This window comes from Dreissena polymorpha, chromosome 9 (assembly GCF_020536995.1).
Source record: "Dreissena polymorpha isolate Duluth1 chromosome 9, UMN_Dpol_1.0, whole genome shotgun sequence".
Lineage (NCBI taxonomy): Eukaryota > Metazoa > Mollusca > Bivalvia > Myida > Dreissenidae > Dreissena > Dreissena polymorpha.
The window spans coordinates 75,483,862-75,509,467 of NC_068363.1; the positions used below are offsets into that span (position 1 = coordinate 75,483,862).

General features: G+C 34.0%; 1 protein-coding gene across 3 annotated transcripts in view; it reads right to left on the reverse strand.

Annotated features, from left to right (window-relative positions):
* Positions 1 to 25,606, reverse strand: part of LOC127845263 (uncharacterized) — an 87,709-nt gene continuing 62,103 nt past the window's right edge. The window contains exons 2-5 of one of the 3 annotated variants that reach the window (XM_052376087.1): positions 6,302 to 6,951; positions 5,879 to 6,037; positions 661 to 949; positions 1 to 349 (exon numbers count right to left, since the gene is read on the reverse strand). In XM_052376087.1, coding sequence (XP_052232047.1) covers positions 342 to 349; positions 661 to 949; positions 5,879 to 6,037; positions 6,302 to 6,877 — 1,032 coding nt within the window. In that variant the 5' untranslated portion in view covers positions 6,878 to 6,951 and the 3' untranslated portion in view covers positions 1 to 341. Of the gene's footprint in view, positions 950 to 5,878; positions 6,038 to 6,301; positions 6,952 to 25,606 lie in introns of all 3 variants that reach the window. The other 2 variants (XM_052376086.1, XM_052376085.1) reach the window with 2 other exon arrangements.

Here is a 25,606-nt window from a genome sequence, read left to right on the forward strand (position 1 = left end):
TAACAAATATAATATATTTATTTGCAAAATAACTTCATACAAAACCATGATTGAAAAGCAAAATTATGTACTTGAAATTATTAATCACATATTATTTACAATTATTTATTTGTCATTTAACCATTAAATGAGTTGCATAGAACATTGTGTCCCCAGCAGCAGCAACACTTTTTTCAAATTGTTTTCATGTAATGCAATTCATATCTGTTTGCGAATATGCGTTATTTTGCACCGAACATAAACATTAGGTTTTTAGCGTTTATCAAAGCGAGTGATTTTGATTATAAAATGTTCATCTGATGCCTTCATTCACCAAAAGTCCATACTCTAGTTACGTTTCTTCAACATCCTGCACTGCGTTGGAACGTTATAGCGGACACATCATTTGATGTTGGTTAAGATATCGTATTTGATACTGTCGCCTAAGTATGTTATACATTTGAAACAAAGATATTTATCAAATGTACGCGTCCATGTTTACTTTACATTGACACATAATTATGAATCGTTTAGAGTAAATACATTTAAGACACATGAACCGGGATTTTGTCCGAAGTGTATACATTCATTACGTTTATAAAACAGCTGAAAAGAGCGTTTACAAATGGAAATGTGATGGTTTCACTCATAAGAGTAAGTTAATGTGAGAAACATACAAACCGTCAATAGCCTTTTCGTAGTCCAGCTCCTCCTTTCTTGAATGAACTTTTTGCACATGTATATCCAATTCGCGTTTAGATCTTTCAGTGCATGTGTTTGTATGTTCCGTAATGTCCTCTGTGCATTTGTCTAGCAGATTTTGAACGTGTACATTTAGTTTATCTATGTAGGCTTCCATTTTGGTCTTTGACTCCTCCGACACTTGTTTGGCCTGTGTTAAAGTTTGATGTGCGTCTTTCAGCAACTGACTCACCTCCGTCACAGATAGCTTCAAACTGTTAGTTTGTAACTGTTAAAATAACAAATGGAAAATGAATACGATATTGCACTTGTAACATAGGGTTTGTTTAGGATTTCGTGTTGTTTTGATAATGTATTTTTCTGAATATCGCAACGATATTTTAACTACCTTGAAGTTGAAAGTACATTTTGTGATCCAGCGAAAACAAGGACAGTTCATTATTTTGTGATCCAGAGACAACAAGGACAGTGCGTTATGTGATCCAGGGACAACAAGGACAGTGCGTTATGTGATCCAGAGACAACAAGGACAGTGCGTTATGTGATCCAAAGACAACAAGGACAGTGCGTTATGTGATCCAGAGACAACAAGGACAGTGCGTTATGTGATCCAGAGACAACAATGACAGTGCGTTATGTGATCCAGAGACAACAAGGACAGTGCGTTATGTGATCCAGAGACAACAAGGACAGTGCGTTATGTGATCCAGAGACAACAAGGACAGTGAGATATGTGATCCAGAGACAACAAGGACAGTGCGTTATGTGATCTAGAAACAACAAGGACAGTGCGTTATGTGATCCAGAGACAACAAGGACAGTGCGTTATGTGATCCAGGTCAAGGAAACAGCCGATGTCGATAGTTTGTTGGATGTAAATATGTGTTTTATTATATCTAATACATAATCTGTAACTTATTTATCTATCCAAATCCGCCGTGTATCAACGCTGGTTAATAACACGTACAATCATATTTCAATCAGCAGCTCAGACAGATTGTGATTATGTGCGATAAAAACCGTTCTGGGCCCATACCAATATATAAGTACCAGATCCGATAAATAATCAATCTAGTTACACAACGGCGAAAGAGACCTACACACTTTTCAATACCGGTGTGACTAGTGAGCGTGAGCTCAATTTAAACGTGTCATGTTTACAAGATATACTTGCAATGGGAATTTTTCTACTGCGCGTTTGTTTAAAGCATTAATCAACTCCAAACGTATCATGTGACACATAATGAATTAATATACTGCAAGATCTCTTCAATGTATGAGCATAAACTGTCGTGTTTGGAAAAAGACACTTTCATTGCAACGTGAATTCATCGAGTTTTTATCTTGGGAATGCATCGATATTTGGATGTTGCATCGGTCAGCCGCTGATGTGTTTTTAACACGTGTCTGCCATATCGGGGGTTAGGGGAAGTCTCTGTTCAAATGCCATTTCACAAGCTCATTGTTATGAAGTTATGTTACGGTGTTAATAGCATGTTTTGATTGATAATATATTGTGAAACGGGGAACCAGCTGCGAAAGACATTTGTTGATTACTTTTAAAACTATTTTAACTAGCGGTGTCTAAAATTATTTTTAAAACCAATATTAATGACCGTATGCAGGTTTCAAAAACAAATACGAATACAAATAACGTTCTTACAAGTCATTGCTATTTTTAATCGTACAGTTCATTTTGCAAAAAGAGGGCCAAGATGGCCCTAATTCGCTCACCTAAGGAGTCGGTTTATTCAATCTTTACCAAATGTCAAACTTGACCTAGATATTGTCCAGCCAAACATCCTGGTCAAGTTTCATCATTATTGAACTAAAACTCTGGCGTATGGAGTGTTATTGTTTTTGTAAGATTTGACCTGGTTACCTATATTTGGAGTTGACCCCCCCTTACCAAACATCAAACTTAATTGCTAACAAAAATAAATATTATGACCAAGATTCATAAAATCTTAAACAAAATTGTGACCTGTAGAGTGTTTACAAGGATTTTGCATAATATAATGAACAAAAGATGTGTTCGTCAGAAACACAATGTCCCCTTTTGCGCCGCTTTGAAAGAAAAAAATAAAAAATAAATTGACCTTTGACCGTGAAGGATGACCTTGACCTTGAACTTCCACCACTCAAAATGTGCAGCTTCATGAGAACGCCGCTTTGAAATATTTTGTTTGACCTTTGACCTTGAAGAATGACCTTGAACTTCCACCACTCAAAATGTGTAGCTTCATTAGAACGCCGCTTTGAATTTTTTATTATTTTTTTTACCTTGAAGGATGACCTTGACAGATGACCTTGACATTGAACTTCCACCACTCACAATGTGCTGCTTCATGAGAACGCCGCTTTGAAAAAAAAAAGTTTTGTTTTTGACCTTTGACCTTGAAGGATGATCTTGACCTTAAAGTATGACCTTAACCTTGAACTTCCACCACTCACAATGTGCAGCTTCATGATAACGCCGCTTTGAAAAAAAAGAAGTTTTTTTATACCTTTGACCTTGAAGGATGACCTTGACCTTCATCTTTCACCACTCAAAATGTGCAGCTCCGTGAGATGCACATGCATGCCAAATATCAAGTTGCTATCTTCAATATTGATAAAGTTATGACCAATGTTAAAGTTTTCGGAAGGACAGACGCCAAATATTTGACATTTGTCCTTGAAGGATGACCTTGACCTTCACCTTTCACCACTCAAAATGTCTAGCTCCGTGAGATGCACATGTATGCAAAATATCAAACTGCTATCTTCAATATTTAAAAAGTTGTGGCCAATGTTAAAGTTTTCGGACGGACAGACGCCATATATTTGACATTTGACCTTGAAGGATGACCTTGAGCTTCACCTTTCACCACTCAAAATGTGCAGCTCTGTGAGATGCATATGCATGCCAAATATCAAGTTTCTATATTCAATAATGCAAAAGTTATGGCCAACGTTAAAGTTTTTTTTCAGACGGACGGACAGACTGACATACTCACATACACACATACTGACACACTGACTGACTGACGGACAGTTCAACTGCTATATGCCACCCTACCCGGGGCATAAAAATTGGAAAATCTAAGGGCAATAATTATGGAATTAATTATGTGATTTTGCTCATAATCAAACTAGACCGAGATCTTTCAGCAACTTTGATAAAGAATGCTTAAGAAATGTGAATGCTACAGTGTTAACAAACCAAATGTGGACGGACGGACGGCGGATAAAGACCAATCCTAGAACCTCACCTGAGCAATCAGGTGAGCGCAAAAGTGTGTTTCACCGATCTGAGCAATTTTCCAACTTGTCAGAGAAATCAATAAAACCAATGTTTTGACTAAGTGTCACAATGATTAGGCGAAAAATGTGACTACTACAGTGTTCGATCACAAGGTTTCTCTTAAGTCACATAATAAAAACTGCCCCACCCCCTTGCGGCCATGTTTTTTCACCAATCAGGACCACTTGCAAACTCATCTGGGATATATATAAAACCAATCTTTTCACCAAGTTGCATGATGATTGGGCAAAGAATGTGACTTCTAGAGTGTTCACAAGCTTTTTTTACAATATAAATATAAGAAAACTGCCCCCCCACCCCGGAACCATTTTTGATCTCAACTCTCGTATCAAGGAAACACATGTTCTGACCAAATTTCAGGAAAATTGGGCCAAAAATGTGACTTCTATAGTGTTCACATGTTTTCACTATATACATAATAGAGAAAAATACCCCGCCCACTGGCAGCCATGTTTTTTTACCGATCTGGACCATTTTCGAACTCGTCCGAGATCTCAATACAACCAATGTTCTGACTTACTTTCATGATGATTGGGCAAAAATTGTGACTTCTAGAGTGTTTACATTAAGGTTTCTCTATAGCCAAATAAGGAAAACTGCCCCCCCCCCTACTGGCGGCCATGTTTTTTTAACGGACCGGAACCACTTTTGAACTCAACCAACATATCATAAAGGCAAACATTTTGACCAAATTTCATGAAAATGGGGCCAAAAATGTGACTTCTAGAGTGTTCACAAGTTTTCACTATATACATATAGACAAAAATGCCCCGCCCACTGGCGGCAATGTTTTTTCACCGATCTGGACCATTTTCGAACTTATCCGAGATATCAATAAAACGAATGTTTTGACCAACTTTCATGATGATTGAGCAAAAATTGTGACATCTAAAGTGTCACAAGGTTTCTCTATAGCCAAATAAGGAAAACTGCCACTATATACATATAGAGAAAAATGCCCCGCTCACTGGCGGCCATGTTTTTTCAACGATCTGGACCATTTTCGAACTCATCCGAGATATTAATAAACCAATTATTTTACCAACTTTCATGACGATTGGGCAAAAATTGTGACCTCTGGAGTGTTTACAAGGTTTCTCTATAGCAATATAAGGAAAACTGCCCCGCCCACTGGCGGCCATGTTTTTCATTGACCGGAACCACTTTTGAACTCAACCAAGATATCATCAAGACAAACATTTTGACAAAGTTACATGAAGAATGGGCATGAAATGTGACTTCTACAGTGTTTACAAGTTTTTTCTTTTTTTGACCTAGTGACCTAGTTTTTAACCCGGAACGACCCAGTTTTGAACTCGACCGAGATTTTATCAGGACAAAGCTTCTGAAAAATTTTAATGAAGATCAGACAAGAAATGTGGTCTCTGGACTCTGTTAACGGACGGACAGACGGACGGACGGACATACGACGGACAAAGACCGGTCACAAAAGCTCACCCGAGCAATCAGGTGAGCTAAAAAATGCAAATACTTCTTGCTAAAAGGTATTTTTAAACCATTTGATCTACATTTCCTTCATCGGACTCTTACGGACAAATGTGCGTTTCCACATTGCGATAAATACTGGTTTTCCAGAGTTCTATTTTGAGCTCCATGCGATGGTGACATAGCGGTAGGTGGCAACATTGCCATGAGAGAATCGATCAGGTGTGTGTTTTTTTAATTATACGTGTTGATGCGATTATTGTATAAATGATATATGAAAATTTATCTGAACATTGCATGCAGATTTAACTGTTTGATATATACATGGGTTTTGTAGCATATTACAACTTATACAGGGTTTGACATCATCGATCAAGTTAATTTGATCAACGCAGTTAATATTAAGTTAATGTTTTACTTCTTTACAAGAAAATATTGCGGTACCTGGTTTAATTTTCTGACAGCATCATGGGCACGAACGTCATGTATCAGGACCTTCGAATCACCGAGTAAGGTGACCAATGTTAAAACATACTCCTGGAGATCGGCGCTTGTTACTTTACAATCAGAAGAATGGCGGACAGCTTTACCTACTTCACGAGCCTGTCAAAAGAATATTAACTGTACTGTTATATTAACAATGTGTGCACATTGTAAACTAGAAATACTGTGTGAACTGTGTGAACTGTTCACAATACGTATTTTACGTTTGTAAATAATAAATTTTCCACACAACACATATATTAATTCAGATTTCAAAATTAATCGCTTATACATTTAACGTACACTAATTGCGCCACTGATCATGAATAGTGACAATCAAAGCACAATAAACACATCAGATTTAAGTACACGATGCTCATTTACCTTTGTCAACGGACAAGGAGGACTGAGCTGAGGTGCTATGCTGAACGATAACTTGCTATCGAAGAGTGTACAATTCAACATGATACTGATGACGCCGTTGAAATCTGTTTGTTCAAAAGAACGCACTGAAATATACCCATCTGGAGGCATATAACATTTCCCTACTTCCCAATGATTACTCGCCCATTGTTCCGCTAAGGTGTTATTCCAAGAAGGACCTTTATATCTATGTGAATTTACAATTCCATCACGAACTGCATCGCATATATGGACTGGACATTGTCGTGGTTGTTTGATAGCCGTGTCATGAAACTTGCAAACTCGACTGATTTTTCCCTTGTTACACAATTTGTGTGTGGGGCATTTTAGAAGGTTCGCTGTACAGCATATTGTGCATGTTGTGTTTGGTGAAAGTCCTAAAGTCGATGTAACGGATTGTAAAATACTCGACTGAAGGTGTTGTACTTCCGTGTCAACAAAATCGTGTAGGCCGGTCTTTGTTATATTTAATGCCAGCCATGCTTTCAACCAGTTTGTCATTTCCTGCTCCAAGAAAACATCTTCTAGGCTCGCCATTGTTCTTATTTAGAGAACACTACCTTTCCAAAACAAATAGAAGTCCAGTGAATGCTTGAGCTCCGGCTCCATGGCTGAAACAGATATGCAAGAAATAAAATATTCGGAACTATTCGGTAGCAAAAACTATGATTGAACAAAGACCTTCATTTAAAATAGCAAGCGAGCGTTGAGGTGTTCATAAGTTTTCCAATAAAATGACGTTAGAAATCTCTTGTTTAACTTCACGTGACCATGTTTAACAATCGGTCCAGCAATATAATCTCGTCTAATCTAGAGCTAATTGTGACACGGTCATCAAAACAAGGGACATTTAACAAACTTGTTAAGAAACAGAAATAGCACAAACACGAAATTCTAAAGAAAAACTATTATATACATCTATAGTGCTATTTCTTGAACTACGATTTTGAAAGTTTTTTTCTATCGTTATATGAAATACAAACTTATTTAGCATGCGTTTATGTTATTAATAGGCCGTGAGCCAAGAACGCTTTTGCTCCCCTCCCCTGGGGGAATTTTGTAGACCTTATTTTTTAATCCTCTATATCCCCTGAGTCTCATGACACATCGTTTGAAATTAGCAAGCGGGGCGTTACGGAGAAATTTAACTTTAGAATATATGAGTAAAAAACTTGTTTATGTCCCCCACCACTATAGTGGGGGACATATTGTTTTTGCCCTGTCTGTTGGTATGTTGGTCTGTTTGGTAAAACTTTAACATTTGCCATAACTTTTGCAATATTGAAGATAGCAACTTCATATTTGGCATGCATGTGTATTTCATGGAGCTGCATTTTTGAGTGGTGGAAGGTCAAGGTCATCCTTCAAGGTCAAAGGTCAAAAAAAGGTCAAAGTGTTGCAGAAGGGGACATAGTGTTTCTGACAAACACATTTCTTGTTTAGTAATTGTTTCGAACAAAATGCAAACTTTTTAAGAACAAAAACTTTTCTTAACATTCTTTGATAATAAAAGATTGTAATCATTCAAAGCATACTTCTTCTGTTTATATAATGATATTTTTTATTAAAATATATGTAACACATATATATTTTACACATATTTGTATATGATTCATACACATATTCCTTTAAAATACTAATTGTGTGTCAAACATTTTATTTCAGATCATAATCACATTATTCCATCAAACAATATGCCAACAAGCTAGGTAAAATAATGACAATAATCAATGTAACAATTATTAATCATGATTATTATAATTACAATAATAGTGCTAATAATAATGATGATAAAAACATACATAGCATTTCATCTCTCAGGCAAATTATAGACCGATAAAAACTCAACTTAGAAAATGTTTTTAACCTGATAATTTATCATCTTAAATAAAGTTACTATTATTATTATGATGATTATTATTATAATAAAAATAACCATAATAATAATAATAATAATAATCATTATTATTATTATTTTATACTTTCAAATCAAAGTGTAACTAACAATTTATCATTTTTTTCATTGTCATAGTTAGGACACAGGAGTTATATCACTGATCATCTAACACTTCATCAAGCAAATTGTCAGTTCCAATACTATTATCATGTTCATCCTTATCCTGATTGGTTCTATCCTCTTGCAACTTTCAGTCTTGGCCGTAACCCGCTCGATCGTCGACCGGGTCGAGTGATTTTTGCGTCGGTCGAGTGAAAATTCTAAGCCGGTAGCCCGATGGGTCGAGTGCTTTTTTCGTGTCCGAACTTAGTAACGAGTCCGAAATAGCTTCACACAGACGCTTATGGTTACAATATACTAAATCTTTTTAAAGTGCAATGCTTTACTCTCTAAAAACATGAACATCATTTATTTGAAGACACGGTTCTCTGTACGGTCACTTGCCATGACTTAATTTTATAATATTTTTGTGAGCATGTGACAGGGAAAACATTGTTGTTTACTAGAAATTCACTCTTTTATCTGAAGATTGGAGACTACATAAGACTTTGACAGATGGCGGGAACACAGGTGGTTAGCGTGTTGCATCGCTTTGAACAGCCATATCTTTATCAATTGTGCAGCGATTATCATACCACCGCATTGATATCTGCCTCATATAATGTTGCTTAATATATTTTTATATCAGGGTCAACAGGAAGTTCTTATATCAGTTAGTCCTGTGTGGAGGATGGCTATATTACTCAGAATCAACTATAAAGTAAGCATTTTTAGTTAAATCAAATAAGATTCAACAAAACAAAATATTTGATACCAAAATGTAATATTTGAACACAAAATGAAACACAAACAGCAAAAAAATACATTTTTACAAATATTAAGCGCGCGTGCTGATGACGTCACTATTAACGCGTCAAACGACAAAAGTCATATTCTTTCCCTCTAAAACTGCAGCTTTTAAGAGATCTTTTAATTATATGACATGTATTTTTTTCTAAGCCTTGCCTGATATATTACAAAAAGATCAGGCAGTACCCTGTTATTCTCTATATAGTATACCAGCAATAGAAATAAAAACGATATTTAAATTAGTCGTGTCTGAATACAGACAACAATAATAAACTCGGTTTCGGCAGAGAAAAAGCATTAACAATACTATATTATTTTATTTACATCTCGAATCAAATACATGTATATCCAAATGCTACTTTACATACACGATATGGGAAAGTAGAACAAAATGCATTTCTGCAAATTTTAAAAGTGGTTTATTATTCTGAACAGGTCACGGAGGGACACACATTGCTTTACTTGCATAAAAACTCACCGTTTATGATCGTTAATACCAATGTTATCACCAATAATAGAAAATATTTTGCAAAAAATGCTCAAGCTTATAAGGATATTTATTTTTCTAAAAAATCAAAGACTATATGTACATAACATAATGATTAAACTGTAAATCGAATGAAACTGTCTAAAAACTATAACATTACAGCGTTTTTCCTCACCACTTTGGGAATGGTACCGGTCAAATTGGGAAAATTAGCGTCATTTTGATCCAAATTGGAAAATTTATTAATTATGCTTTAGACGTTTTAAAAACATGTACAAATAATAAGTTTCATATTGACATCAAAGTGGTGAGTGATTTCCTACGAAATCATGTTTCTTTTGACACTAAACAATGAGTTTATTAAACTTAACACTCTAACTGAAACCGTTCTTGAGAGTATGATCTGTCTAAATCGGGACTCTTAGGCTCAGGTTCCGTAAGATAACCTGCCTCTGATTGAACCAGGTTTTTGTCAGTAGACTTGACCATCGATGAAACGCTGCTATTATCTACATCTGACAACTACCGGTAAGTACTGGACTCAATACTAATACATATTGCCCAATTTTTAAAGTCCCAATTTTACAAATGCGCAAGTGATAATCAGCACCGGTAATTTGTTTGGCTGTTTTCGTATTACCCCAAATTTGGTAACAATTGGTTAATATTTTCAAAACATTTATTTCGTATTTCGACACGTAAACGTTTTTACAAATAATTATTTAATTAATTAACTAAAACTGGAAATGTTTGGTTGCATTCTCAAATGACCGTTTTTAAATTTTTAATCCAAATCACACTTTTCAATCATCATGTTAATGCGACGTTATCAAAATCTACTTTCACATAAACATTGTACATGCATATTTACTTTGTCTCGACAAAAGCGCCCGAAAATTAAGCCGCTCATGTAAAACGTCACGTTACCGCGTGGAAAGCATAGGTGTATTGATTTTTGTGTAAAAACTATGTAGCGTAGAGACAACTGAAATCTTTTAATTTCGGTTTACAATTTTGTTATTCATTTAAACTTAATTAAAAAATTAATTTCCATAAAACATGCTGTATCTCTATCGTAACGGTCTTTTTGATGGTTCATTATTGAAGCATATATTGTACGCTGCATGCAGTACTGAGTAAACAAAAAAATCCGGACAAAACTGGATTAAGTGTTGGGTGTTGTGAAAACACGTTAGCCGTTATACTGACCTCATTGTGTAGACTCCAATATTTTGAAAAAGGGATTAAAATGTGCGTATGCAAATCTTCGGCAATTTTTCTTTTCTATCAAATTGATTTTTTGGGGGGAATTGGGAATTTTTATTTTTGAAATTGGGAATTTTTTTTTGAAATTGGGAAAAATGGTCTCATTGGGAATGGTGCCGTTTTACGGTACCAACTTTATATAGAGGAAAAACGCTGCATTATTTTACATGTACAATTTGGTAAGGCTGAAAGTACCTTTTACTTTTTGTATAGTTCATGACAATGGTAAAGTCTGTTCATACATTTTTTAATACGAAGATTGTATATTTATTCCACATGTGGGAACGAAATATTACTAGTATAACCGTGGTGTCATTTATGATAGCTCCGTAGGAGAAAGCAATGTCCGAACCGGCTGAGTGGAGATATGTAATAGTAAATGGTAGTGCAGATGTTTATCTACAACATTATAAAAAAGACCTATAACGAACATTTAACTTTGTCCCCTTCTGCGCCGCCTTGAAGCTATATATTTGACCTTTGACCTTAAAGGATGACCTTGACCTTTTACCACTCAAAATGTGCAACGCCATGAGATACACCTGCATGCCAAATATCAAATTGCTATCTTCAATATTGCAAAAGTTATGGCAAAATGTTAAAATTGGAGCAAACAAACAGACAGACCAACTGACAGACAGACAGGGCAAACACAATATGTCCCCCACTATAGTGGTGGGGGACATAAAAACTGCAGTTAAACAAAGTTAATATACAGTTTGCATGAAATATTATTACTAGTATTTTAGTTTAAAGACAGTTAAAGAAAGGTATTAAAATGACGTGTTCAGTGTTTAATACACAATGTGTTATTTCAAAAACAAGATGACAATATATTCTATAAACAAGAATATCAGTGAAACTGATTGATGCTCCCTGATGATGCGCTTTAATCTATATGTTAATAACCACCTAAAAATCTAGTATAAGCCTCAGCAACCTTCAACCCAGTGACCTCAAACCTCATCAAAATGTAGAGGTCCATGCAAGGTACATGTATCTACATACCAAATATGTAAGAGATCGGTAAAATATTGAAGGCGCTATGAGAAACTGTAACAAAATTGTGACGGAAAAATCTATTGTTAGCCTCTGTGACATTGACCTTGACCACAGTGACCTCAAACCTCATGCACAGTACCTACATGCCAAATATGTAAGAGAACGGTAAATGAAGTTTCATGATCCTAGGCGTAAGCATTCTTGAGTTATCATCCGGAAACCATTTTACTGTTTCAAGTCACGGTGACCGTGACCTTTGACCTAGTGACCTGAAAATCAATAGGGGTCATCTGCCAGTCATGATCAATGTACCTATGAAGTTTCATGATCCTAGGCTTAAGTATTTTTGAGTTATCATCCGAAAACCATTTTCCTAGTTCGGGTCACTGTGACCTTGACCTTTGACATAGTGACCTGAAAATCAATAGGGTCATCTGCAAGTCATGATCAATGTACCTATGAAGTTTTATGAACCGAGGCGTAAGCGTTCTTGAGTTATCATCCGGAAACCATCTGGTGGGGACGGAGACCCCACCACACCAGTACATAATATAATCTGCAAATGTGGTCCTCAACTGCATCCAAGAACGACTTTGACCTTGACCTTTGATCTAGTGACCTCAAAATCAATAGGGGTCATCTGACAGTCATGATCAATGAACCTTTGAAGTTTCATGATCCTAGGCGTAAGCGTTCTTGAGTTATCATTCGGAAACCATCTGATGGGGACGGAGACCCCACCACAACAGTACATAATATAATCTGCAAACGTGGTCCTAAACTGCATCCAAGAACGAGGCACTGTGACCTTCACCTTTGATCTAGTGACCACAAAATCAATAGGGGTCATCTGCCAGTCATGATCAATGTACCTATGAAGTTTCATGATCCTAGGCGTAAGCGTTCTTGAGTTATCATCCGGAAACCATCTGGTGGACGGACCGACCGACGGACCAACCGACATGTGCAAAACAATATACTCCCTCTTCTTCGAAGGAAGGCATAAATATTGAAGGCGCTATGAGAAACTGTTACAAAATTGTGACGGAAAAATCTATAATTAGCCTCTGTGACCTTGACCTTGACTCCAGTGACCTCAAACCTCATCAAAAGGTAGAGGTCTATGCAAGGTACCTACATTCCAAATATGTAACAGATCGGTAAAATAGTGAAGGCTCTATGAGAAACTGTAACAAAAAATGTGATGGAAGAAAGGAATGAAGTAAGGAAGTAAGAAAGTAAGGATGTAAGGAAGTAAGGAACTTTAAACTGGCAACTATATGCTCCATGAAATGTTTCGGGGAGCATAAAATAAATCTTATTTAACGTACTCATGCTGAATCTTTACAACACTCTACATCTGTTCTGATATAAATCGTAATGTTATTTTTTTAAGTAAACGATAACACATTATGTTACAGTCTTATTGAAGTGTATATTAGCCTACTGGCCGACCTGGCATCAGAGTCAATCTCTGAACTAGATCTGTCAATTATACGCATTATCAAAAAAAAATTTAAAAGGGACACGTGAATAAAAACTTTGCAATGTGTTAGAACTATAGAAATAATTATTCAAATACACACGCCGGGTAGGCGGATACTTTGATAACAGATGGCACTTCGATACCAGACAACAAAAGCCACGCGCGAGAGTTCAGTTCTTCAGATTTTTTGCATTTATGTTCTGTTCATTTAGTTTTCAGACACGTAACATTGTTTGGTCGATTAATGGTATAGTACTTCGTATTGCGGAGCAAGAAAGTCGTGAACAAAAACAGTGGATTATAAAACAAGAGGGCAATGGGACCTAAGGCGCTCACCTGAGACCCAAAGAAACTAGCTAAGGCCAGAATTTTTATTTTATTTGTTTTACGGGAAAATTTTCAAAAAAATTGAGTTGGGTGGGATAAATTAAAATAAAAATAAAATCATGAAAAGTAAGCAGTCTACCAAAAAAATAAAAAAATAAAACTGTCTTAACTGATTATTTATTTTATTTTTTAAATTTAAAATTAATTGAATTTATCCGTTTGTATACTTGCATTAACCTTTAAGTGTTTTATATATCTTATTACACTGTTGTAGAAGCTTTTTATAATAATGGTAAACATATTTTTATATATATTTATATGTAAAAGCACCTTTCGCATGTATTATACTATATTGCTTCAATAGAGACCATTAACCACGCCAGGTGTGTAGTGTATTATAGTGATCGTTAAACTTTTGTTGAGTGTTAATCATATTTATGTTTATAACAAATATAGCATGCAGTTGACTTAAATAAAAAAAAAATTCAAATTGTTTAATAGCTTTAAATAACAACCAACTTTGTAACTTTCATCCATGGAAGGAATATGAACACTAAAAAATACTATTTAATATACAACAGACTTGCTTTTTATCATGATAATTTGTATCAATCTTGAGAAAAAATGAGCCACATAACAAGAAATTGGACCTAAGGGTGTTTGCGACCATTTTGACTCTAAAAGAGCAGTCTGATCAGGATCCAAACTGTTCAATATAATTGTCATTCAGTCAGTACTTCTAAAGATGTTAAGCGAACACTTTGGATCCTGATCAGACTGCGCTTGAATTGATCTTGATCCAAACTTTGTGTAGTGAAAGTTCTAGTACATAAAATGTGAATATTTTATTTAAGAAACCGTGAGTTATAGACTTATAAAAATATGTGCTGCATTTCATTTTATATTCAAAGAGAGTTTAAAGCATGCGTCTTCTGTAAAATTGAACACCTGAGCTCCATGAAATGTCATCATATATGGTTGTTACACCTCCATATTTCAAATTGTTTGTGCACTCTGATCTTGACAACCACTCCTGATCGTATCATTGGTACACAAAACAATTGCAATTTTTTTAAAGATCGAGTGCGAGATAATGTTTTAATCATCGTGATAAATGTACATCAATTTACTATGGGAACATCATGCTTCTTTGTTTGACAAAACACCGGTTTTCAATTATGCTATTAACATATATGAAACATTCAAATCATACCAATATATTACAAGAAAGAACATTCCTAATACAATATCCACAATATTAAGCGTTCCGTTTTGAACCGAGTTTACAACAATAAACGTCAATACATTCATTGCAAACAAACATGCTCTGTAGGAAAATTATGCATTCTTATTATAAGTTTTTTTGTTAAGCTTAAACACTGAAAAAGAAAGATGTAAAAACTGTCCCTTAACAGAGCTATGATAATGGCTTTGGGACATATTAAAAAGTATTTGTGAAATGTAACAGTAAGGCGAAAGCCCTTTTATCCAAAGAATGTATGCGTACATGTTTAATAGTTTTTCGACAAGGTCGTTATACAAATATTGTATGATAATTGTTGATATATAAACATTGAGATATACTAGTATATGAAAAGTACATTAATCAATACTCAATTTAAACTACATTTACACTAAATTACGGGTAAACAAAAAAAGTTTTATTGAGTACGAAATAACTATGTTCATATGATTAAGGGGTTAATGTGTATTTGTTTTAACGATATTATTAACGACAATAATTTCATAATTTTTCCTCAGTCTGCACATATTGCAAAGGCCTCTCTATATATTCCCAGTCTTAGAGACTGAGTGTTCAGATGTCACTTAAGATCATCGTAAGAACGTCCATCAAACGTTTTTTTTTTTTTCATCTACACCATTATCATTAATAGAATAGCGTTAGAGACAGACATTATATATTAATACAAATATTCAGTATTATTACTCATCTATTGATATATTTACATCGGCAACTTGGACTTTTTAGGAGGTTGTAATCATATTGCTCATGACATGCGCACTTGCGAATTTTACGAGTCTCGCAAAATTGACGTTTGAACGGCATAGGCAATCGAGCATCCGCTTTAGTAAACTTCTGGGGGCCGTTTCATCAATAGTTGTAAATCGTTGATGAAACGGCTCCCAGGCGAATATAGACCAACCCTACAATTTCCCACGTATCTGGACATATAAGCAATACATGTTATGGCGAATTCGGAATGTATACAGAAAACAATGGGCATTTTAATATTATTATTTTTGCTGCAAATGCAGTTGCTGTTGTTGTTTATGATGATGATGATGATGCTGATGATGATAATGATGACGATGATGATGCTGATGATAATGATGATCATGAATGATGATGATGGGCAATGGTATATTTCATATTTTTATAAGTGTACTATCTATTCTTTACCACGATAATTTAGTGGAGACCGACATTTAAAACCGGCATATCAATGTCATTTACGTCACGTGACTGTTTCAAACCAAGTGCATTATTGATGTTTTAAGCTCTTGTTACACATTTCGATCACATCAGTTGAGATGTCTTCAATGAGTTTATATAAAGTGCACACTATTTTCAGTATATTAAAGATATTATAATTATTTTTGAGTTGTTTTTTTTTTGTTAATTTCCTCATGCACTTTCGATTTCAAAAAAAAAAATTCTATGATGAAGTATGAGTTACATTTATGTATATACCTTTTCTATAAAGTATACGATCACTTTAGAGTTAAACGCGACGTGATAGTGGAAGTCGATAATACCATTGTTAATTTAATGAACTTACTTTATTGCTGGAATAATATGTCCTATGCATTTTTAGTTTTTTTTTCGTAATTACATCTTACACTTTCGATTTCAAATATTGTCAATGAGGAAGTCTGTGTGACAATCTTGAAAAAGCTTGTATATAAAGTATGATAGGTATTAATTTGAGTAAAATACCACATAAAAATGCAAGTCGTAAACTTCATTTTGAATGTAAAGTACTTACTTTTTCGCTGGAATCGTATCGTCCTATGCATTTTCGTCGAGTCAGTATCGTATGGGTGTCGTATGGGCAATTTGGCAACGATGTAAGGAAACAAAAAAATTGCCGTAAAGAGACTGATACCGAAAGTTGGTCGTAGTTTTCAAGATGGCGTCTGTAAATCTCCACGCGAGAAATCGCAACGAAGACAAAATAATGTTATGTTATTGTTTTGACGATGCAAAAGCTTACATAAAAAGAAATGAAATTGATACGAATAACCTACATAATTGGTTTCAGCACAAAAAACTTTGGTAATTCAGGTAAATTCATTTTATTTTTTTGTTCATATATCTAAACGTAATGATTTCTGTTGAAATAAGCATAAATTAATTATTCTTCAAAGTTTAATTGATTGTTGTGGTTGTAACCAGCTGGCGTTTGAAAGAAACTCATACATATTTTAATGAAAAGAGAAAAGAGAGACATGTTAATCCAGTGTTCTCCAGAAAAAAATTTGAGAAGCCAGTTACATTTTCAAAGTAGCCAGCAACTAAGCAATGAAACTGCAAATTTCAATTGATAACTTGGAGAAAAGTAGCCGACATCTAGCTTGAATGTAACCGGTGAAATCGCCGGCTGCTGGTGCTGCCGGAGAACACTGGAACTTAATCTTTGGTTTGAAAGAAACACATTTAGCTTTCTTTTTTGTTTTCCTTACAATATTGACACTGGGACTATTGACACGACCGTTTTGTAGACCTTCGTCGAGTCAGTATTGTAAGGACAATTTGGCAACATGGTTAGGAAACAAAAATTTTGCTGTAAAGAAACTGCTACCGCATGTTTGTCAAAGTTTTCATGATGTCGTCTGCCAATCTTCACACGAGAAAGCGCAATGAAGACAAGATACTTTTATTTAAATGTTTTAACAATGCAAAAGCACAAATTTAAAAACATGAAATTGATAGTATAATTGTTAAATAATCGGTTATAGAACCAAAAAAATCGGCATTTCCATTTTTGTTTTCCTTACAATATTGACACTACCGTTTTGTAGACCTTGACTAGAGTGAATATTATTAATGAAATTGTTGTCAAATATTATCAATTATAAGTTGAAGAGAAATACAATTACCTTCCATTATTGTCATTTTGAATACATTGAATCGAGCTCTGATTATTTAACAAATGATCATTCCAGTGCTTTTTAAATAAACACAGTAAACTTCTAATGGAAAATAACGGTATCAACTGTTAGCAATTCAGCGTACATTGTTCTGCATGCACTTATTTTCATTTATTTATTATTAAGTAACAGCAGTGCAATCTGTAAATACTGTTCTGGATGCATGGATATGTATACCCAGGTGATGATAGCCATGTACCGTAATTACTCTATGTTTTCGGACACTCTAAGTTTTCGGACACCCCCTTTTTTGGCAAAAATAATTATTTTTCGTGACTCTTTATTTTCGGACACACGAGTTTTCGTCCGTTATTTATGTCTCTAAGTTTTCAGACAGTATATTTTACAGCGCTATTTTACCAAATTTCTAGCCTTTTTCGATATCTAATGACACTTTGATCATGGGGTTTTACAACCAGATTAACATCATATATCATTGCGGGTGCATGCCTGAGGGCAATGGACCATTACATTTGCGTTATTGGGTAAATAACCTTGTAAACCGGTATAAACCAATGGTTTCGCCCGATAGCATAAGCGTTATGACAATTACCAGGGGTAGTGCCAATTAACAGTTCAATTATCTATCCCAATGGTACTACTCCTTCTCAGTAAAATAACTGTGACAAATACAAAATGTTTCAAATTGTGATGCACCCTATTACAAGTTTTACATCAATGGCAGGTGTTACACAACAACTATCGGAAATGAACAAACAAAGAATTCATAGTTTGCATATTTTATTGCGTTAATTACAGGTTCATATAAGCGTGTATCGGTACATCACATGCTCATTTTTGAACTCGTTGGTCAAAGTGCAACATTAAAGTAACTTTCTGTCAAATAAATTAAGCATTTACAATTATTTAAAATGCAGCGCAGACATGTATAACTGTAATTAATACTATACGGCATGGTATTTTACAAGCGTGTGCTATTACCGGTAGTCGTTGATACAATTGACGCTATTTTCGGACACTTCCATTTTCGACTCTTAAGTTTTCGGACACCTGTATTTTGTTAATATTTTTCGTATCTAAGTTTTCGGACACGAACAAAATTAATTACTTTTAAGTGTCCGAAAACATAGAGTAATTACGGTATTCACAGCCATGGCAACACAGGGGCATTAAGCAGTGTTTTCTCAGTATTTGATTACTATGTTAATCACTTGAATTTGTACTAAAAAGCGTATGTCCTTCAAGATGAGCCATGTTAGAGCAAAATATTAAAAAAATTGTTTATTTTGTTTAAGTTTATTTTTTATGTTATTATTTTTTATTCACCATTTACTAAATTAATACTAAATTTACACTGGCACCTATAAATTCTGCCACACTCATATATTTCTTAAATGATGAAATGTTTGCAATACACTATGGTATTAATTATTTTTATGCAATGAGTTTGTGAAGACGTTATCAAATCTATTTAGCTTTTATGTGGCCTGAATATTTATCACAACGGGTAAGTAGAAAAAAGCATGCCTCACAGATAGCTTTTTACTTGCATTAATATTTTGACTTAAAAAATGAAATAGTTTTTCCCCAATTGATAAAGTATTGTTCATTCCCATATCCTGTCACAAAATTCCTTATTAATTGTCTTTCAAAAATCAAAAAAGTTTTAAAATGAAGACTTATGAAGGTGAAAACATTTGTACTTTCTCTTTTTTTAAGAACAATGTGATTCTATGTACCTTTATCAACTATTTTAATGCCCCCAGTTTGTATGATCGGGGGTATATTGTTTTTGGCCTGTCTGTCTGTCATTCTGTCCCAAAACTTTAACCTTGGTAACCTTGCGATAACTTTTGAAATATTAACTTTTGAAATATTGAACATAGCAACTTGATATTTGGCATGCACGTGTATCTCGTGGAGCTGCACATTTTGAGTGGTGAAAGGTCAAGGACATCCTTCAAGGTCTAAGGTAAAACAAAAATCAAAGCGGTGCAATAGGGGGCATTGTGTTTCTGACAAACACATCTTTTGTTCCTATTAAATGAATGAATTCATGATATGGATTTTTTTGTTTAATTTCAATTTTTTGTGTTTTTGAAATAAAGTGTATACATAAGCAGAAAAAAAATCTGTTTTGATGAATAATTTCAGTTTTTACTTCATCCTCCCATAAGGTTTCTTGGGTCGATGGGGTGAACCCATATATGTATGTGAGCCTTGGACATCAGGTTCTGAAATGCCACCATGGTACAGACAAGAATAAGAAGAGAAAACTGGAAAAGGAGAAGGTATTGGACAGAAAAATGGTAACCTTCCCCTCCATGCTTGTCATTGATTTTTAGCTCGGCTGTTTTCGAAGAAAACCCGAGGTATTGTCATAGCCAGCTTGTCGTGTCGTGTCCGTCGTCGTGTCATTGGCCGTCAGCGTCATGCTAAAACCTTAACATTTTGTCATTGGCTCTAAAATCAAAGTGCTTCAACCTACAACTTTGAAACTTCATATGTAGCTGCACCTTGATGAGTTCTACATGTCACGCATTTTTGGGTTACTAGGTCAAAGGTCAAGGTCACTGTGACCTTTTAAAAAAAAAAATCTGACAAGCTTTCATGTATTCAAAACTGCACCCGCAGCCGAGCGTGGCACCTTTTATGCGGTGCTCTTGTTAGCTTACCTGAGCACCTTGTTAGTATGCAGAATCTTTATTTTCATAAACAATACAATAGCAATGTCTCATATAAATCAGTCTTTACTGAATTGGAAAGCATTGTATTTAATAACAATTTTGTTAAAAAAATAGGATCCAGATGAATCAGCTAAATGTACAAGAATCTTTTATATATAAACTTTGAAACATCAATGTAGCGCATCCTGTAAGCCATTTAATGCAAAAATAAACAATGTACATGTAATGATGGACACAGGATTTTAAAAATGTTCTTAAAATGGTGTTGATTTTAGTGCAAAACAAAAAAATGTGTTCTTATTGACTGGATAAATGCTCAGATAAAAATATAAGATTTATTTCTTTGGACTTGGTAAAATGCCAACATTGATCAGATCATTCCATGAAGAGTAAAATGTTTACCCTTTTGTTTTATACTGACTAATATTATGATGAAATTAGACTTACAGTATCTGTTCTTTAACAAATTTGGTCCAAATAGTTGTCAAAACTCAACACTGTGTGATATCAGATAAAATATGCATTTTCATGTACATAAAGTTAAACACTTAAGAAACCTTACTATTGCACCAATGCTCAAAATCCACTGGTTATATCATCAATTTCTTCTGATTCGTACAAAATGTACATTTGTATTGTGTTTGCCTCATTTTTATTGTTTTTACCTCTGTAAAAGTGTGATAAGCAAAATATGATGACAATTAAATTAAACATCTTCATCCAATCATTTTTTGCTATTGTTGGTTTTAAGCACTGTTTAGGTTGTCAACATTATGTCATTTAATACAAGGGTTCATCAAGCGAGCTGGACATAAAAATGGCTGCTTCTAATGTGAGGAGTGATCTGAGTAAAGGCATCAAGAAGATAATGGTGGTGTTTCCTAACATCGAACACAAGTACCATACAAGTGGAGAGGTACTGATATGTAAAGTAACACTCTGTAAAGTTAAATTTCTGTTGATTCATTTGCTGTAACATGTGATCAAAATTGTCAACAGTTGCCCCATCATGGGGATTTCTTGTTTACCTGGCACGTAATAATTAAAAAAAAGGAAAAAATCTTTTGAATTTGATTTTTTGCAAATGTTTAAAACCAAATCTAAAGACTTTGCTTAATAGCTATTTTTACCAGTGTTAACTAAAAGATGAATAGGATTACGCAGAATATTTAAAAATGTCATCAGACTGCTCCAGCTTTAAACCTGATTTTTTTGGCAGCACTCTGTACCTTTACATTATCCTAGATCTTTCCTTAAAAGATGATGTGTATAATAAAATAACTTACAATTAATTTTCTCTAAATGCTTGAGTTTTGATAGTTGTTATTTGACATCAAATAATAAAACTAAAGATTGTTAAAAGCATGCTCCTGGAATCGAAGGTAGCCACACGCCAGTGGTCGAATGATTTATATGGACTTTTATTAAAAATGACTGTTTAAAGACTTTCTTAATAAGTCAAAGTTTTGCAATAATTAAGATAATAATAACGAAATAATGAGGAGGAGAAGGACATAAAGATTATGCCCTGGTTTCCATTATAATTTCCTTATTATTCCCTGCCGAAAGGCATAGGTATATTGAACTTGCAGTGGTCATTCCGTTTGTGTGTGTGTATGTCCATCTTCGCAATCAGCATATTGCAATATGTCAACTAGTAAATTACCTAGGTTGATGAAATTTGGTATGTTGAAAGAGGGACAAAAGTGTACAATTTCCTTCATTTTTTTTTGCCTCCTGCGCAAATTATTGTTGCTGAGTTTAAAGAAATGATTGGAAACTTAAAGCGTGCTGACTCAAAAAGTACGTAAGCAGAGTTGATAAAGTTTGGAGGGCATAAATGGCCGTATTGGGAATATGCACTTCATGTCAGTTTCTTTAATATGGTTCAAATTGCTGATTGCTATGGTTATATAAATACAATGCAGCAAATATCCACTAGGGGGCTGCTGTTTTGTCTGTTAACAAGCTCTTGTTAATGTAAGATTCAAATTTTACGGATAATCTTAACTAATCAACAACAACGCACTCTGGGGTCACACTGTCTGTCAGACACTGAGACATCTACATCTTTTCATTTGACACTTTATAATAATATATTTATATTAGCTTGAAGATCTGTATTAAAATGCAGATGATCGTACATTGGGGTGATAATGTTTGCAAAGTGCATGTTTATATTAATTGCTGCTATTTAAATTTCTTATTGAATCTTCAACAGAACGCTGGGCTGTTGCAACGTATCGACAGTGATGTTGCCTCAAAAATTAAAGAACTTGTGGTGGAAGAGGGCGTTGCAAATGTTGAAGAAATGCAACGCCATCTGACCTCATTTGTTATGAAGAATGTAACACCTGCTCCATCAAGAACTAAAAGGAGATTTGCCCCTACAAAAAAGTGATCAGATATCACATGAATAAGGCAGCAAAGAAGGGTTGTGATAGCAATGATGACCAACACAACTTAGTTCAGCTTGTGAGTGTGCTTAGTGTGTAATTAACAGTTACTTCAATACAGATATATATTTATCACATGCCATACCCTGCTTCCCCTTGTAATATAACCATTACAAATATTTTTATCTTACACATGTGTAATATACTTTTTAAGGATTTTCATTGGCTTATTTTCGTTTGATTGACCAATCGCATTTTGTTATGTTGCTGAAATAACATTGCAACGTCAAATGATGTCACGAAATGTAAACACCATTTTGGATTTATCATTAAGTTTGCGAAAATATTTTAATAATTTGTTGTGTCCGGAGCCATATCTTGGAAGTGCTTTGGCGGATTTCATTGAAACTTGGTATGAGTATAAATATGGATAAGAGGATGATACTTAACATTTGACAGAGTTATACATCTTATTAAGCGAAATTTAAGAAATTGTGTTATTATATTTTTATATATTACTTTTCGGCCTAAGATGCTAAGGTCATACATTGTTTTGTAAACGAAACATGCGACATAATTTTCCTTTATCATTTACATTTGTTGTAAATAGTGAGCATATTAAAATTCTGATGTCTGATATTAATTTGCCTCCTGTGAATAGATTTGTACCATTGTTTTGTTAAGTGGACCTTTTCACGTTTTGGTTAATTGACGAAATTGATTTTTTTTTCAGATTTCAAAATTTTCGTTGTAGTTTTATTTTTGCGAGGAATCGGTAATACTGAACATTTACTAAGCTCTACAATATTACAGTATTTGCATATTTTGATGATTTAAACACATTAAAAATTTAAAGCATTACGAAGGAATAATTTGGCGAGTTCTGTTGTTATCATTATATTTTGTGACAGTACGATGATTGCTGATATAAATTATAACATAAACATATTACTTACTATACGATCACAGATGGGCGAGTTGTTTAAGTTCTAGTCTTTTACTCAAATGGTCAGTTGTTTAAGACTAGTTAAGGATAACTTTTTTATCTTTGATTTTATTCTTGTTTAATTATTGAGCTATTTAATTTCGATGTAAACATTTATCTTTTTACATTATTTTATTTATTTCATCATTTTTATTTTTAAAACTTCAACACATGCCAAAATCCGTGAAAATATCCATATACAGGTATGCGTTTATAATTGTTGGCATCATTTACGTCAATTTCTTTAAACTATGACTTGTTCCATTCGCACCAAGACAAGAATATTAATTGATTGAACCAATGGTTATTGTTTGCTTTTGAATGTCTTACTATTGAACATTTGATAATCTCATCCGGAGGTTGTTGCTTTCCCGGGATTTTATTATTGTTTTGTTAATTTATTAATTTTCCAACGTTTAGAAATGTCATGTTTTGCTTACATTTATAAATGTATTTATACTTTTATTCGCACTTTGATCGTAGTACTTTCATGTTTGGCTTTCTTTCACATCAAACGAGTGTTTATTTTTTTTTATAAATATCATCCACGGTTGAGTGGTTCGATTTAACTTCTTTAATTTAAGACGCATTCTGCAGAATACACCAAAAATATCGGGTTTGATGAACCTTATATATTTAATGTTGTGCCTTTCTTTTATTAATACGCTCTCCTTTTCTATATTTTGTAATTCGTCTGCAAAACAAAAGCCTTCATATTTGCGCTCTTTTATTGCTAGTTTATATTTTTTCTTGATTAAAAATCAATGCATTTTTTAGCATTTGCCTATAACCATAGTTTATTCGATGTTATGGTATGATTTTCTTGAAACGAGATGGTTTGCCACAGACGTGAATGGCAGCAATGTATAGATTGTGTGTAAACCATTTCACCATTTCTCCCATTTCACCTTGAATCGGTAAATATTAAAGATGAAGTTCGTGTAAATAATGCGTTGTTAAAACGTCAATTTTATCTGCATTTTAGGAGACGTATGATGTTAACTGTGTATAGTTGTGAAATTAACCATATTCGTCGTTATCGCATTAGTTATGGCGACACTCTTCAAAGATGATCTTAAAATACTTAAAGTTGTAATTATTGTTTATTTGTAACCTTTTAAGTCTAGTCCGGGTTTTCGCAATAAATAAATTTAACCAAACATAGGACTGCACTCAACAGCACTTATGTGGCCAAGGATGGTTAAATCTCATAGATGTGTGTTCATATTGAAATACCATATAAAGTTGTATATATTTATGTATGCATGCATGTATGTATGTATGTATGTAATGATATACATATAAGATATATTTAGTCTTATAGCCTAACAATTGATCCATATGCATCACGCACATTTACCAATAAGGTGTACTCCTTTTTATCATGTTAATGTCATTAATTAAACAAGTTGCAATATTATATGAAATCATGTATTCCCTTCATAAACATACCATGTTAACCAGTTTATAACAATATCGTCCATTCTTTATTTTCTACCATCACTTGTAAATAAATTGTATAATCCATATATAATGTAAGCTATGAGCTTGTATAAGCTTTGTTGCTGAATAAATGTTGTTCTTGTTCTAAGCATTTTTGTTTGTAACAATTGTTGTCTTTAAACGAAAGATATGACATTATCAGAGAACATAAAGTCATTGACAATAACAATCCATCAATTATAAGGTA